Source organism: Microplitis demolitor, chromosome 4, assembly GCF_026212275.2.
Source record: "Microplitis demolitor isolate Queensland-Clemson2020A chromosome 4, iyMicDemo2.1a, whole genome shotgun sequence".
Taxonomy (NCBI): Eukaryota; Metazoa; Arthropoda; class Insecta; order Hymenoptera; family Braconidae; genus Microplitis; species Microplitis demolitor.
Genome location: NC_068548.1, coordinates 8588289 through 8605210, shown reverse-complemented (window position 1 = coordinate 8605210; position 16922 = coordinate 8588289). Strand labels below are relative to the sequence as shown.

The window sequence follows — 16922 nt, the reverse complement described above, 5'->3', positions numbered from 1 at the left end:
TGGTATCCAAAGAATTGAAACTCTCGAGTGAGCTGACGTCCTGTGTTGAATTTACGAAATGTCATGTAAAACAACCGTCAGAAAATGGTTATTTTTCTCCCATAATTACGAACATTATTTATTATAATATAAACTACACTATTCTTTTTTAGTAAATTTATAAGTATATATATATCAATAACTTAGGTGAGTTTCTGCAAAAATATAAAAAGTTTTAAAAACAATAAAATATTATGAAATAATTTTACGGGATACTGGGTAAAATTCACGGTGACTCACTCAGGATGTGCATATTGGGAACTGACAAACAGGGTCACGTAATCTGGTGGTAAAAAATCAAACTAATGATGGGTTACAAAAGGCGAGTAAATATACAGTAAATGTATGTAAACACAGAAATAATATTTTTACAAGAAATTATTAAGAAATAAATATTAAAATGGAAGTTGGAATATTTATAGAACGTGAAAAGACAAAAAGTAGAGTATGCTGTGCAGTTAAAGATTGTCAGAGTAAAGCAAATGAAAATTTAGACGTGGTTTTCCATAAGTTTCCGAAGGCTGGTGGTACTGCAGTACTGGTAGAATATTATTTTGGTAATTTTGAAAAAATTAATAAATTAGAAGCGAGGAAAAAGTTATTTAAAAATAAATGGAATTACTCCTCACATGAAAGCTTGCTCTTTACATTTAAAAAAAAAAAACGATTATTTGATATTGTCAGGTACGTTTGTAAAGTCTAACCTAAACATTAAAAACTGAAAATATGATTCTTATTGTCTTTTAAGTAAATAAACATTTTATTACAAGAACAAGTTATTGAAATTATATTTCTACTTTTAGATATTTTAGCATTGATTTCATGGGATTTTTCTTTTATGTGACTCGTTTGGATGGAAAGCGCGATAACTACGGTCATATTTTTATCGCTTTTTTCGCGGATTATTTCATACATTATCAAATAACCACCAGATAAATTTCGTTCTGCGTCATATATTATTTTTTATTTTGGGTTTTAACCCGCCCTAGATGAAATAACTGATAAATTTAGTAACATTTTATTTATGTCCTATTATAACATGGGTTATGTATTTGAAAGTATAACCCATCGTCTGCCATGTTTTTTAGGCCACGTCTACGTGTCAGTTCCCAATACACGGGGATTAAATTCAGACTATTCTGAAATTAGCCACAAATTCCATATACACACTGGAGATTGTCGAGACTGAGTGTGAGAAGCACTACAGCTTGGAGCATCGATGCTTGGTACTGGGAACTGGTACTTCAAGGTTACTAGATTAGAGAGGATCAGGGAAGGGTTGGGTCAACCATCTAAATGTTAAATTTGTCACTGATCCCCTTCTAGAAAAAATGATGAGTCTACCAATCAGCTTTCCCGAAGCAGTTCGCCGAGTTTTCAATAAAATGATAACGCTGAGGGCCAGTTTTTCAAACCGGGTTTATTTTTAACTTGGATTTGAATTAATATCGTTGGTATATCTATAAGTATGGTATTAATTTAAACGCGGATGGAAATAAACCCGGTTTAAAAAACTGGCGCTAAAATAATTATGTTGGTTACACTGGGAGACAAGTAAAATATGAATTTTAAATAAAAAAAAGGATTTTAAATAATAAAACTGAAAAAATACGCGTACTAATTTTTCGATTATCCAACTACGCATTTTAAAATTTATATTCTATGACTAGAAAAGATTTTTAAAAAATTTTAATGTTTTTTAATCTTTCTGAATTCTCAATAAAAAATTAAAAGTATTCGACCGATTAAAAAAAAATTTTTTAGTGATTAAAAACTATTTGGAAGTATTGAAAAAGATTAAGTATTTTTTAATCATTCTAAATCTCTCTCGGAATCAAAATTTCACAATTATTTAGTCATTAAAAGTTATTCAAAAGTATACTGAGAAAAAAATATAGTAAATTTTACTAAAAAATACGAGAATAATTACTAAATTTGGATAGTAATCTTGAAACGTTTATGATTTACATAAAATTAATAAACAGATAAGCATATTTTACAAGTCGTTTAGTAATTTCTTATATACTAGTTATGGAAAATCTCCTATATTGCATATTAATTTTTAGTTATATTTAGTAAATGTTACTATCCCTGTATAGTAAATTTTACTATATTAGAGTGGAAAAAAATAAAATTAAATTTTTATTAGCTTTTAACTTTTTATTATTATTGCTATCATTTTGATTATTATTGTTATTTGTCATCTGTATTGGTGTTAGTGTAGATTTTTGTTTTTTTAAAAATCACTTGTTTCGACCGAGATTCGAACCCTGATCTCCCGCGCGCGAGTCCTTTCCTATGTCTGACGGCCCGATGTCTCCTTTGGACAAAAGTTTCAGAACTTGTAATGCATATTTGTATATGTTATCCCCACCAACTTTTAATTTTATCTATACCTAGTAGAATTTACGATACAGACAGTAAAAAAATATAATCGTGTTCGCAAAAATTACATTGCGTATAGTAATTTTTAATATTTTGTATAGTAACAAATCCTATATTGTATTAGAAAATTAACTTTCTTAAATTTGTATTTATTACTAGTACTTATAGTAAGATTTACTATACAAATAGTAAAAAATATAATCGACTTAGTAAAAAATACATTACGGATAGTAATTATTAATATCATATTATGTAATTATTACTAACTAGTAAATTTTACTAAACATTTTGTAATAATCACAATACGGAATGTATTTTTTCATATCTGTTAGTAAATGTTACTATAGTATTGTAATTTTTACTATATTTTTTTCTCCGTGTTATCACAAACATTAATGATTATAATTACTTGATTCATATGGAACAAGCAGCTGTTGCAGCAAATTATGCTTAATACTACATCGTATTCATTGTCCGGGAATATATGATTTTGCCTAATAATCATATATGGAGTATATATAATTATACATGGACATATATAATTATATATACTCAGACATTGGCTTATACATATAATTGAATCTGATCATACCTGATTAATATAAGTCCTTATATATACATGTATTATATTTATAAAATTTTTATTGTTGTTAAGTTTAATGTTTTTAAAGGTCTTGTGTATAAATTAAATAAAAGATTCAAAAGTGGAGATCAACTGCATCCTTGACTTTTGATTAAAAGTAACTAATAAATATTAATATTTTAGGAAACTGGAGAGAAACACGTATTTGTCTATTTCAAACTTAATTATTCAGTTGTTGTTTTATTATTATTCGAATCATTAACAACAATTACAGGACAATCAAGATTTACATCATTTTCAATTTGTAAAGAACTTGGACCCGCTATTTGACAACTTGAATCAGGTGAAAGTAACGAACAAGCATCAAGCTTTTGGGAAGAAGTAATCAAAGAATTAGAATGCAATTTTTGTTGATCAGATTTCGAAATCAATCCCTCATTTCTAAAATCTCCTAAAGAAAAGCTCTTGACTTCCAATGAAGAACGCTGATTAGTTTGATTAGTTTCGTGATTTAACCAAACGTTATCACTCATCGCATCACTAAAATTTTTTACAAGCCATTTAGTTTTGAATTTCTCGTGTCGATTAGAAGCATTCCATACTGTTTCTTTGGAATTCGACATTTCATTGTTTTCCGTTAAAAGTGCATCTGTGTCTGCATACTCTGGCTCAAGATCTTTAATTTTTTCAGCAATATCATCATTTAAATCATTATGACTCTGTGTACCTGTTGATGATAAAGATACTGGCATGCATAGCGGAACTTGTCCTGAACTAGGCGCATCTGTTGTGTCACTACGGTATGAATTGCGATTATTGATGATTGCTGGAAGAGTGGTCAATTGACAAATATTACGAAGATTATATGCTCTTGAAGCTAAATTTTCGTTAAGATTCTCGCATGATACATAAAGTGGTGGAGGCTCTTCTTGTGGTGGCAAAGCTATTACTTCTGAATATGACGGAGGTCCCATGGGTCGATCCACGAATAATCTTTCGCCATTTATATTACGCATAATATTTCGCTCTAAACAAGTTATAAATTAGTATGTGATCAAAGTATTGTAGATATCGAGAGTATGCACAGTATATTACCTCGTTGAAGATCATCTGTCGTCATATTTGTAGCATTAATATCAGAATATCGTATATTTTCTGATAAAGAACATCTTGTTTGATGATACATATCACGATTTTGTTGACTGTGTCGTGTTGTGATCATTGCACGTTTGAATTGTACACGACAAACAGCTATTGCTAATATTGTAACTATGAACATGAACGCCATTGCGCAGCCTGTAATCAAGTTGATATAAATATTTTTTATTACTCAATTATTAGTTAAATTTGATCGTGCATGATTCAGTCATGGTCGTAGATGATCTAGGCATGACTTTGCATGAAGCATGCAAATCCATGTTTAATCATGCATGATCATTAGGGTAGACGTTAAAAATTAAATTTTCTCAGACGTCCCAAAAAAAGCTTCTTTTTAGTGAGAAAATACAAGGAGGGTTTGGTACTTTCTTTTTAAGTAAAAAGAACACGTGCCTCAGGACGATCGAAATTCATTTTTCGATACAATCGTGATTTTTTTTTAATATCTCATGAAATGTGCAGATTAAGGGAAAAATCACAGAAACAATTTTGTAGGAAATTGAATTCTTGACAAAAAAGGTCATATTCATTTTTTTTATAACATGTGTATTTATGAAAATATTTAAAAAAAACTTTTTTTAGATCTTGTGAATTGAGCGTTTTAGGGATTACAAATTTTGAAAATAACATTTTTTTAAGTATATAGAAACTACAACAAGCATTAATGATTGATATGTTACGAGTTACGAAGTTGTCTATATTTAAGAAAAAACGTTATTTTTAACATTCGTAATCCTTAAAATGCTCAATTGATAAGATCTCAAAAAGTTTTTCAAAATATCTTCATAAATACATATTTTATAAAAAAAAAATGAATATGACCTTTTTTGTCAAGAATGTAATTTCCTACAAAATTGTGCCTATGACTTTTTCCTTTAATCTGCATATTTTACGAGATACTTGAAAAAAAAACCGCGATTGTATCGAAAAATAAACTTTGATCGTCCTGAGGCACTTCTTTTTACTTAAAATGAAAAATTTACCACGTACTTTTTCATTAAAAAGAAGTTTTTTTGGGACGTCTGAGAAAATTTTATTTTTAACGACCACCCTAATGATTATAACGGGCAAGGAAAGAATAGTAGCATAGTAATCATTATTATTCTTTCTCTCCTTGTAACACGTACGACTTTTTTTTATGTCGCTATTGTGGTAGGTGAAAGTAGAGCGCGCAATTTAAATAATAGTGTAAATTTTTTATTATAGCTTTTTCAGTCTAAAATTAAATAAATATGATCATTTCTATAGGGTAGAGGTATCGTTTTTGGCCACTTTAGGACCAGTTTTTGACACTTGAAAAATTTAAATCAAATATTTTGTAAAATACACAATACCATAATTAATTTTTTTAATTTCTTAGAGATACTTTCATCCCACTATTAAAATGGAAATTTTATTTTACACTTTTTAATTAATTAAAATAAAGGATTAAATGTTCGAAAATGGAGCAGTGGCCACAAATGGTACCCCTACTCTATATTTTCCACGAATGGATAAAAAAAAATTAAACATTTAACCGGTTAAGCCTTTGGCTAATTAGCCAAGCTAATTAAGTTAACCAGTTAAATTAGCTAAGCTGACGAGCTAGCCAGCTAATTAACCTGGTTAATTTTTTTAACCAGTTAAGTCAGTTTAGATGAATTTTTAAATGATTTGAAATTTTTAATCGTTATGAATCGTCTTTAATCGTGAAATAATGTATAGCAATTTCTGGTCCTGCATGAAGATTAAAAACGATTTAAAATAATTAAAAATTTGATCGTTTTTAATTCTCTTTAAACATGAATTGACGGTTCGTGACGATTTAAAACGATCAAAACAGTTTTAATCGTCTCAAATCGTTCGGTTTAATCAGGGATGCATGAGAACGCATAATCATGCCTGATTAAGCATGATCACGCATGCTCAGGTCTGATGATTTTTTCTGGGTACCGTGAGGTGTTTAATCAAAATTTATAAATTAAAAATCATTTCATGCTTTAAAATGACAAACGCTTTGTAACGCCATGGAAATTAATATTCTTAAAAAAATTTTAAGATGTGTACATACTATAAAAATGATTACTTACCAATCACAACGTAAAATGCTGTTTGTATGTAACTTATTTCATGAGATTCTGTTGGCCATGCCCGTAATCCGAAATTTGTACTACAGCTACGGCGATTACAACACCATTCCGGTGGTACACAGCGACCTTCACAAAGTATTTTACCATAACAAGGATCAAGTCCACATCCAGCCGCTTGGCTCTCATCTTCTCCTTCTTCACAGTCGGCTTTACCATCACAAAGGTATCTCTCCATAATACAATTATTAGAGTAACATCTAAACCATTGTGACCCGCAGAACGTTGGTTCTGAAATATAAAGTATGAAATTGTTGTTTCCGTCATCAACTTATTTTGCGACCCCAACGGACCTGAATCTTTGTAGATTACGGTAGTGAAGTAGTGTACCGTAAATACAATAGCGTACCGTTGAAGAGCTGTAATTACCGCATTTTACGGTATAATTGCCGTATTTTACGGTAGCGTACAGTAAAGTCCAATCAAGCTTACCATTAAATATGGTGGTGTGCTTATAAGTTTAATTAATATTAGAACAGGATTAAAGCAATGTAATCATCACATATTTACATACTTACTTTTTTTAACAGACAGATGAATATTAACAGAAAGATGTGGTTGACCAAAATGTTTGAAAGTAATAGCTATGCACGTGTAACTGCCATCATGTTTTTCAGATAATTTTTCGAACCAAAGCCAAGCTATATTTTGTCTTTGTCCTCTTTCAACTTTGCTAAGCCGAAAAAAAATCGTATATTTTTAATAAGAATAATTTCTTAAAAATAACAATAAGTTTTTATTAAATTTGTTGACAAACTTACAGAGTATGATTTTCATGAAATGGCGTTTTCCAATCAACAATATAATCATATAACAAATCATTTTTTTCTCCATCAGGTTTCACCACAGTACAAGTTAAATTTAGCGACTCATTGTCTCGTTTTAAAATGAATTTGTGCCCCATTCCTATCGTAAATTGTGGTTGTATCTCTATCTTGGCTCTTGAATCCATTGGTAAAGTGACTATCGTTCCATTTACTTCTTCATCTTTTAACAAATAGAATATGTAATGAAACATGCGCAATTATAATGAAAAAGAGCATTTTGATAAACAACCCTGGCGCTTTTGAATCACGATAGAATCTTGATGTGCCCACCGAGATTACACGGTGTTCCCACCGTGTTCCTACCATGTAAACATCGTGATTAGACGGTGTACCTATCATAGTCCCACGGTGTATTCACCATGGTTCCATGATTTATCTACAAATTTTATTACGGAAAAAAAAAATTCCGCCGGCTTGTAGGCTTGATCCCGAGACCTTTAAATTTTAAGTCTGATCTGTTACTCACTGTGCCGAATTTCACACTTAAAAGATAAGGTTGATTGTATTTATTTGGATAAAATTGAACTTAAGAAAATTAGAGGCATCAAATAAATGATTGTTTTCTTATTTATGTTATATTCAATTATATTATTGTTTATATTGTAGTGCCCCTGGTAAGAAATTAATTTCAGAACTAGGAAGAATAGAAATGCAAAACATGCAGTTTAAATAGAAGAACAAATCGCGCCAAAAACTATTATTCATTATTATGATATACAATTATCTTGTTTTAAAATTTACCGCCGATTTTTTTATCTATTATCTGGTTACTGTTATGATAATAGTAATTTTATTATAGAATTCGAATTTATCGACTGAAGTTATCTGTCTTTTTTTTTTTTTTTGGCATTTTATAATTTTAACGAAATGTGACTTCTGCTTCGTATCCCTGATTAAGAAAAATGATTTGCTCCATGTTAAGTGTAAATTTATATATTAGTTGACTCAAACTATTTTAAATCATTTCAAATTGTTTTGAATTATTCGAAACCATTTTTCTTAAAAAGGAATGATTTCAGAATTTTTTTCATTTCAACGCATAGAAACATTTGCATTTTGTCACTTTGACTATTTATGACTTTGTCATTTTGTTGCTTCATGGAAACGTATTTAGGCGAATTATACATTGGTCAGAATGTGATAGAATCTTGCCTGCAAGCCATCATTGGCTGTACGAAAGCGCTCCCTTAGGCCAGCTGGGGAACCAGCAATCAGCAAAAGGAAAAAAAAAAAACAAATGAGAGATGCTAAATGTTTCATTCCCATATAAGAATATACATATTCTTTATAAGACTGTGTAGGTACTTTCCTACATACTAATCATTACTATTTAATAATATTAACTTACCTTGTAAATTCGTGACAGCTTCCGAAACCACACATAAAAGTACAAGTTGGACGTAATTACGCATCATAATACCATAATATTTTAGTTAAAAATACGAATGTATAATAAGGATTTTAATATCAATGTAAAATTTTATAATTGATCAAAAAGCTCCATGTGAACTTTATTAAAGATTATTAAAAATAAAAGTTTTAGTAGTTGAAATCAACTTTACTTATTATATTTAACATAACCAAATTCTATCACTGTTGAATAAATTATTGTGATATACCCGAGACAGTAAATAAGTTTTCTTGCGGAGTTGGCTCACTGTTGTTACCGACTGTTGTAATTTTTTAATAAAAATTATAAACATTTTTTATTATTGCTTGGTAAAAAAAAGTTGTCTAATTTAGAGAAACGCTGATAATATTTATTTCATTAATTAAAGATTAAAATTATTTTTGTAGATTCATTGGGTATTTTTAGTCACATGATTATATTTGGTAGTGCTTTTTTTGCCACTCGCCAGAACCTCGTTCATAAAAATGGCTGTGTCAGAAAAAGATAAGATTTATCTCTTTTTAACATGAAAATTATTATTTTGCGATCTTATTATGCAGAGTAATTTTCTCATTTACATATCAAAGTTTTCGATCAAGCACGTGTGCGCGTATAGTCCTGAATAGCCACTTTGACTGCAAATTGTTGTCAACTTGAAAATTCAACTTGTCCAAATCTACAACCGGTATTAGACAGAAAAATACCGGTCGCAGGTTTTAGTGAAGAGTAGAGGTACCTTTAGTCTTCATTTGCTTCAGGTGAGTTCCCTGATTAAATAACTGAATTCCATCGAATTAAACAGAATTAAATTTTTAATTCAGATAAATTCTGTTAATTCAGTACTTAACTTAAAAATAAATTCAGTCTAATTCGGCAAGAAAACTAGAATTTGTCCAAATTAAAACGAATTTAAATAATTTGATTCGGTTTAATTCTGATTGATTCGAAAATAATTTTCCAATTTCTGGTTCTGAATTCGAACTAAACTGAATTTGAAATTTTTAAATCGGTTTTATTCTGTTTAATTCAAATTCAAATTTTCAATTCAGTTGAATTCTGTTTTGCAGAATTCGACAGAATGTAACAGAATTAAAATTTTGAATTCAGTTGTTTAATCAAGGTTGTCCCTATCCAAAAATTTCAAACGGGTCAAGAACCACATAGAATCTAATAGAATTGTATTGCCTTGTTTAGAAAATCCCATAGAATCCAATAGATTGTCATGCATTCCTATAGAGATTTCATAAGAATGAATGAGTTCTATAAGAAGTGCAATATTTAAGTATAGGGCCTTAAACAGACAACTATAAGAATCCATCGAATTTTTTAAGCAGGGTGGTTTCTATGTGGTTTTTGACCAATTCGGGAATTCTATAGGAGTTTTCGGATCAGGGAATTTTAAATTCTTGAGCAAATTCTCCCCTTCAATTTGACGGCAAATATACGTCAACTTAAGATTTATTAATTTTTGACTGCAACATGCAGTAAAAATTGACAGAATGTAATATTTTGTTCTTAATTATATAATTGTTTATTTAAAGTTTCGCTGATGAAGACAAGATATAATTGACAAAACGTCCAAATAACTAATGGTTTAATTTTGTTACCTAACCTTGTCCGAATCCTGAAATCCTTATTAAGAAATCTAATTTGAATATTTAAAATGATTTGAATTCTCGAATCATTTCAAATCAAAAAATAGTATCGCAATTTCTGGTTCATAATTTTATGATTTAAAATAATTTGAAGTTGAGAATTTTAAATTATTTTGAATGATATCAAAGTATAATGTTATGATATGATAAAATATGATATAATTTCGATTTTTTTAACCCTTTCAAATTAGATTTTTTAATCAGGGTATCTATTAACAAACAGTTGGGCGTGAATCATGGGCTATGTTCCGATATACACTGTGACCGTTGTAGGGTGTGACCTCCGACATGCATTAAGAGCACTGAACAGTGCTCGCAGTACAATATCCGAACATGGCTATGGTCTTTACCTTTTACTTTCCAATGTTAGCCATAGTTCCCGGGCTACATGAATTTTCAAGTCAACGACAATTTGCAGTCAATGTGCCCTGATAACACGAGTTGATCGAGAAAAAGTTGGTCATTCATTAGTTTCCGACCAACTTGACGACAAGTTATCGACAACTTCAGCTTTTGCAACTTTTGGCTACAAGTTACCGCCAACTTTCTCAGAAAGTTGGCGGCAGTATGGAGCCGCAACTGGAATGCAAGTTTCTGAGGAAATTGAAAGTAAACTTACCGTCAACTTATGATCACCAACTTTTGCAAGCAACTTTTGCCACCAACTTTCTCAGAAAGTGATCGTCAACTTTTTGGATTTACAACTTTTGCCACCAACTTTCTCAGAAAATGTCCATCAACTATTGGAGGTACCAACTGTTGGCGATCAACTTGGTTCCAGTTGCGGCTGCAAGTTTCTCGTCAGTTTCTCGCCAACTTGGCTATCAGGGTGGCTATTCGCCTTTTTCTCGGCAGTATGACAACCTTACTCCGAATTTCTCTGCTTTATGCCAACTCTACTCGTCAAAAAAATTAAAATTCCTTCTTTACCGAAGGTTGAAAAAATAACATTCAGCCCTCCAAAGGTTTAAATAAGTCGTAGAAAAGAAAAGTATAATCCTTTTTTTCTGTGTATTTTTTTAAGAGCTTGAATTTCGAAAAACTTTATTTGCGATAATTTGTAAGAAATGAAATTATCTAGAAAAATTTTCTCAAGACATTTTTTGATAAGACTGATACATTCGTCAGAAAAGTACAAAAATCTCAAAATTTACTAAAAATTTGACTTGAAGCTTAAATAACTTTTGAACAGTGGGATGTATCAAAAAATGATAAGAGACTTTTTTTGTAGAGCGTTCAGTTTCCTACAGAGACATTTAATGGGCTTAAAAATCCGTTGATTGGTTTGTGAGCTAGAAAATTCTAAAAAAAAAAAATTTTTCCCTAGTTATTTAAATGGAAAATAGAAAAATGGATTGAGGCAAACTTTAATATCACTAAGAGCCCGGATCGGTACAAAAATTTTTATTTTTAGTTATACTTTCAATTTTTGGATACCATAAAAAAAAAGAAATTTGTTCTTTTTGAAACACCCTAATAAGTAGAGATATTGAAATACATTGAGTGATCGAGTACTACGTCTGTACCGGTCTGTCGTACTAGGTCTTTTTCTTTAGCTGTAAATTTTTTTTTACAGTGAGACTTTTTATTTTTTAAATTGTCACCCCAATTTAATTTGCTACAGTGCGCATGTCAATTTTTAAATTGGCGCCTTCATTTATTTTACTATGGTACCTTTTATTTTTTTTTCATATACTGTAACTAATCTCACTCATCATCAAAATTATAATGTGTCATTGTAAAATATAGTAGTGAGTAAATAAGATTCACTAGTAATATACGCCATAGTAAAAAGTGATGCCCATAAAAAATAAAAATTAATGGAAAATTTTCACAGTTCAGATTTCACTATTTGTATTTCATGCATTTTTCTCCGTGTGGCTAATATGGTCCGGCTTTACTATGACACCATATCATTTAAAACAAAAATAATTTCTCCATGTAAAGAGGGAAGTTCAAAAGTTATTGCGATACTCTGGCGCAACTTACGGAAGTAAAAATCCGTAGAAATAATTGTTCAATACTTGTGCAAGAAATTTATTCCGGGTCTCGTACAAACAGATTTACTAGAATTTTAAGTTATAGACTTATAGTTTAAAAAAAATGTTTGATGCTCGATAAACTTATGCCCAGTGAACGTGCGAGTAACCACTTCTATGTTCATATATGTAAACATTTTAGGTACACATAAATTAATATAATCAGTATTTTTTAACCAGCAGAAGAGTTCAGAATTAATTGATTTAGCAATATGTATTTTGTGTTTTTTTTGTTGGTTCAAAAATTATTTTTCAAAAACTATCTACGCATTTATTTTTTCATGTAAGCTGTTAAGTCAAACAGCTAATAAACCAGCTATTCGAATCAATAACATCATCACATACTTAGATGGCTTGTGTATCCAGTGAAGAATAGAGAAAGTATTTGGAGATACTTAAATATATTTCGGAGTGACCTTCAGATTCATTACATACTTTTTTCCTACATATGATAATAATTTTAATAATTGAGTTGATGGAATCTGTTTTTATTCGCTCAATGTTGAAATAGCTAATTCGACTTTCTCCTCTTGCCAAATTATGTGTACACACATACATTTATATACATATAAATTAGACTGGGCCAAAAAATCGACTATTTTTTTTCAACGATACTGTGCAAATATTATTTGGGATGAGAAAAAAAAATTAGTTGTGAAAATTGGAGCCCTTAATATTGATATTAAAAGGGATATCATCGCAATTTTTGATTTTTTTTTTATGAGTGAGTTTTTATCGTATAACTCTCAAACAATCGAGATAAATGAAATAGACTTGAATACATTTCTTGTAGGAAATTGAATGCTCTACAAAAAAGGTCTGATTAAAATTTTTTGTCAGATAAGCCGTTTTCTTATAAACATGCCTTGAAAATTGATATGATTTTACAATTGGTAAATTTGATTTTTTTTGTAGATCATTCAATTTCTTTTGAGAATATTCATTGGCTTTTTTTCAGAAACTGATTTTTACATTAATTACGAAATTTCAAAGTTGAACTATCATATTAGTTCAGTGTATATTAGTGTATATATTAGGGTGTGTCCAAAAAATCGACTGATGTTTATTTTTCGAATGGCGGAGGAATTCTGTCAGAGGATGTCAAAATAAAGTTTCTGTGAAAATATGAGCTCTTAATATTGATATTTAGGGATCGCGAATCACATTTTTCTATTTTCCATTTAAATAACATAGGAAAAACTTTTATTCCCACAGAAAAATTATTATTAATTCACATCTATTTCCTTACACGTTTAATAATTTTTCTGTGGGAATAAAAGTTGAAAATTTTGATGATAATTGTGTGTCAGATAATTATTGATAGTAAATCCTGAGCATGACATTTTTTTTACACATTTTTCTTTAAAAAAAACCGGAATGTGGAATTTAAAAAATCGAAAAAAAATAGATCCCATCGTTATCCCATTATGAGCATCGCTGAAAAAGTTGTAGAGTAGGTGACAGTTTGCTGTGAAAAATTATGAGGAAAATCGATCGGTTTTTTGTAAATCGACAATTTATACTTAAAATTTAAAATTTCAATAGTAGCGTGGTTCCAAAATTTTTTTTTTTATTTTTTACTGAAAAGATGTCTAAAAACAAGCATATTTAGTCTCTACGAAAACTTTATTTAAACCACTTTTTGTGAAGTTGTAGGCATTCGAAAAAAAAATCTCTACATTTTTCAAAATTTGATATCTCGAAAACGGTTGGAGGAAAAAATTTGAAAAAAATTGAGAGGGCCTCTTTCAACCTATACTAAAAGATAAAAAAGTTTTAAAAAAATCCGAGATGCAAAAGCTAAGTGGTGTCCGATTTGGCGTGGAACGCTCCATATATATTTAAACTTTGACATTTTTAAAAATACCTAAATTTAAAAATCTAAATTATTCGACTATTGTCTTAAACTCTTCATTTACGGTTCGATAAGAAAGTGCTTTAATGTGTTATATAACAGTCTAGCCGACATAATTATATCGAGAAAAAGTAAATTTCTTCCTAAATTATTTTTGCTTTTATTGTTATTTTCTATTAAAAAATTTTTTTTAATTGTCTCTAGCTGGATACCCGCAGTTCAAGCAAGAATGATAAGATGAGTCTTTAATTGCATGTTGTAATTCTTTCTTTGTTGCTAATGCTCTGAATCCAACTTTCTCCATGCGCAGATGGTGACAATTTAGTTTTTAATTCTGTAAGCTGCATTGAACTTTAGTTATTATTAAATTTCCTGAAATACTTTGTCAGTGTATATTTCCAAAAATGTACTATTTTCCAATCATCAATGCAAGGAAATATATTAGTTACCATTGACAGTGGCTTGAATAACTTGATTTAATTATCTTTGCCGTAGCATTAATGATGTTATTATTTTTCGCTCAACGTTTTTATCTCTACCGGTCAGGCCCAGCCGGGCGTGTATTGTGTACCCCTACCTCACCCAAAGAGAAGTGCCATCAATTAGCCCGCGAGTGTCTCGTAGCCATGGGCGCTCTCTTCCCTAGATTTAACCAACATGCATGTTCAAATGATTAGTCCCACCTTAGTATAAAAGCTACGTCAAAGACATCGAAATTTACCAGAAGAGGATTCACTGATTTCACAGCAAGACGCGATCGCCTCATTTTTTAGTGATAAATAAAAATTACATACATGTATGTGTATATCTATATTTGTTTATGTATGCCGGTGAAAAATTAACAAAAAAAGAATTAAAGTTTGATGATGGATTATTCTAAGCAGGTTGGTGTTAGTGATTTTTGTCTGTGATAAAAATTAATTTTTACCGTTATAATAAAATTATTGTTTTTTTATAGCAATAATTTAGAAATTTACAAAAATTTGCCGCTAATGTAGACAAAATTATTTTATTTATTCTAAATAGTGAAAGTGTCTGATAATAAGCAAATAACTTCAATAGATTTTTTGAATCAAGAAACTATTTTCTTTATAAAAAAGCTGTTGAAAATAATCGAAAAAAAAAATTAAGACAAGTCATTGAAACTATTTTCAATATAAAACTTTATGGATAATTTACGGTGATTTCAGGTAGTGTTGCAGTTGCTTCTTCTTTTTGCATACTCGATTAATGCTGAACCGATCGGTAAAAGAGAGTTAGTAATTAAACCATTAATATTTCGTATATCTATTAAAAATTTTACTCAACTAATATGTCTTATTTTTTTTTTACTTTTAGAGCACCTTCATTAGATTACGGACCTCCACCCCCACCACCACCACCATCATCTTCGTATAATTCTCCATCATCGTCATATGGCCCTCCAGCACCTTCATATGGACCACCTGTACCTTCATATGGACCACCTGCACCTTCCTATGGACCACCAGCACCTTCGTACGGACCACCAGCACATTCATATGCACCGCCAGCACCTTCATATGAACCACCAGCACCTTCCTATGGACCCCCAGAACATTCGTATGAATCCTCAGCACCTTCAGCTCCGGCTGGTGAATGGAAAAAAAAGCTGACATGGAAAGAAGAATGGAAACAAGTTTGGCTAACTAAAAAAAAACTAGAATGGAGGCAGGAATGGAAAAAAATTAAAGTACCTGCATGGAAAGAAATTAAAGTCCCAGCATGGAAAGAAGTTAAAGTTGAAGCTTGGAAAAAAGTTCAAAAGCCTGTTTGGGAGGACATACAAATTCCCGCTTGGAAGGAAGTTCAAGTTCCAGTCTGGAAAAAAATATGGAAGCCAGTTTGGAATTTTGTTCAAGTGCCAGTATGGAAAGAAGTTCAAGTAGCCGATTGGAAACAAATTTGGATACCTGAATGGGTTGAGACTCATGAGGATACGGTTCAAAGCTATGAACCATCGATTTCAAGCTACAGTCCTCCAACACAAAGTTACGGTCCTCCAGCACAAAGTTACGGTCCTCCAGCACAAAGTTATGGTACTCCAGCATCAAGTTACGGAGTTCCTTCTCATGATTCTGGAAATGGATATCACTATGATGCTCCAATTCAATCCGTTCCCAAAAAAAAACTTATTTGGAAACCAGTTTGGAAAAAAGTATGGAAAACGGAAAAAAAGCAAGCTTGGGAATCTCAGAAAAAAATGGAATGGAAAGCTGTGTGGAAAAAAGTTTGGAAAACTGAAAAGAAACAAATTTGGCAAACTGATAAGAAACTTACCTGGAAAAGTGAAGATGTAAAGGTATGGGTACCGTCAAAAAAACAGGTGTGGATACCACAAAATGTCAAGGTGTGGAAAGATGAGTGGAAGAGTAAGAATGTACCCGTATGGAAGAATGTGCAGGTGCCAACATGGAAGAAAGTCTGGAAACCTGTATGGGAGAAAGTTTGGGTACCAGCAGATTCGCATCAGCATCAAGAAGAACATCTTGGATATCAACGATGAGCTCGCTTTTATATTTTCCCTGGATATTTGTTGTTATAAATAGAAGATTTTTTTCTTCTTAGTTATAAGCTGTAAATAATATTATATCTATAAAAATAAAATAAAAATATATTTCTACATATTTCTTTTTTTCTTTCTCGTTCTATATATATACAGATGTATAGAGAGAGAAAAAGATTTATTTAATTTTTAGAATGTAAAGTAAAATGATTTTTTTTTCATAAATTTTATATTTTATTACGAATATCAATGAAATCTTTATTATAATATTTCCGTTCAGAGGTATGGTATAATATAGCAAAGTAGGAAGAGAAAAGAGATAAAAAAGAAAAAACAGAGGT

At 30.5% G+C, this 16922-nt stretch overlaps 2 protein-coding genes and 1 long non-coding RNA gene across 4 annotated transcripts; 2 read left to right on the top strand and 1 right to left on the bottom strand.

The window, feature by feature from the left end:
• Window positions 1-291: 291 nt before the first annotated feature.
• On the top strand, window positions 292-3135 carry LOC103572866 (uncharacterized). 2 transcript variants are annotated; one of them, XR_008403592.1, is made up of 3 exons: window positions 292-382; window positions 462-723; window positions 843-3135. It is a non-coding gene; the product is annotated as an uncharacterized LOC103572866 (long non-coding RNA). The 2 variants fall into 2 exon arrangements; XR_008403591.1 differs by lacking the exon at window positions 292-382 and having other exon boundaries at window positions 389-723.
• A 76-nt stretch (window positions 3136-3211) lies between these two features.
• LOC103572869 (uncharacterized) lies at window positions 3212-8928 on the bottom strand. The gene is made up of 6 exons (XM_008551666.3): window positions 8467-8928; window positions 7053-7278; window positions 6810-6964; window positions 6235-6522; window positions 4103-4303; window positions 3212-4034 (listed from the first exon to the last, which is right to left on the bottom strand). Exons 1-6 carry the CDS (start codon window positions 8531-8533, stop codon window positions 3232-3234), a joined length of 1740 nt encoding a protein of 579 aa, XP_008549888.1. The 5' UTR covers window positions 8534-8928; the 3' UTR covers window positions 3212-3231.
• A 5836-nt stretch (window positions 8929-14764) lies between these two features.
• LOC103572870 (uncharacterized) lies at window positions 14765-16698 on the top strand. Its single transcript, XM_008551667.3, has 3 exons — window positions 14765-14941; window positions 15248-15312; window positions 15396-16698. Exons 1-3 carry the CDS (start codon window positions 14921-14923, stop codon window positions 16579-16581), a joined length of 1272 nt encoding a protein of 423 aa, XP_008549889.1. The 5' UTR covers window positions 14765-14920; the 3' UTR covers window positions 16582-16698.
• Window positions 16699-16922: the final 224 nt, after the last annotated feature.

What these genes read in the sequence shown, in the direction of transcription:
- LOC103572869 (XM_008551666.3), bottom strand. Translation starts at nt 8,533, where the DNA reads ATGATGCGTAATTACGTCCAACTTGTACTTTTATGTGTGGTTTCGGAA. An exon ending in AGCTGTCACGAATTTACAAG is followed by an intron (nt 7,279 to 8,466) that starts GTAAGTTAATAT and finishes ATTTGTTAAAAG; the next exon opens with ATGAAGAAGTAAATGGAACG. An exon ending in AGCATTTTACGTTGTGATTG is followed by an intron (nt 4,304 to 6,234) that starts GTAAGTAATCAT and finishes ACTTGATTACAG; the next exon opens with GCTGCGCAATGGCGTTCATG.
- LOC103572870 (XM_008551667.3), top strand. Translation starts at nt 14,921, where the DNA reads ATGATGGATTATTCTAAGCAG. An exon ending in TGATGGATTATTCTAAGCAG is followed by an intron (nt 14,942 to 15,247) that starts GTTGGTGTTAGT and finishes CGGTGATTTCAG; the next exon opens with GTAGTGTTGCAGTTGCTTCT. An exon ending in GAACCGATCGGTAAAAGAGA is followed by an intron (nt 15,313 to 15,395) that starts GTTAGTAATTAA and finishes TTTTACTTTTAG; the next exon opens with AGCACCTTCATTAGATTACG.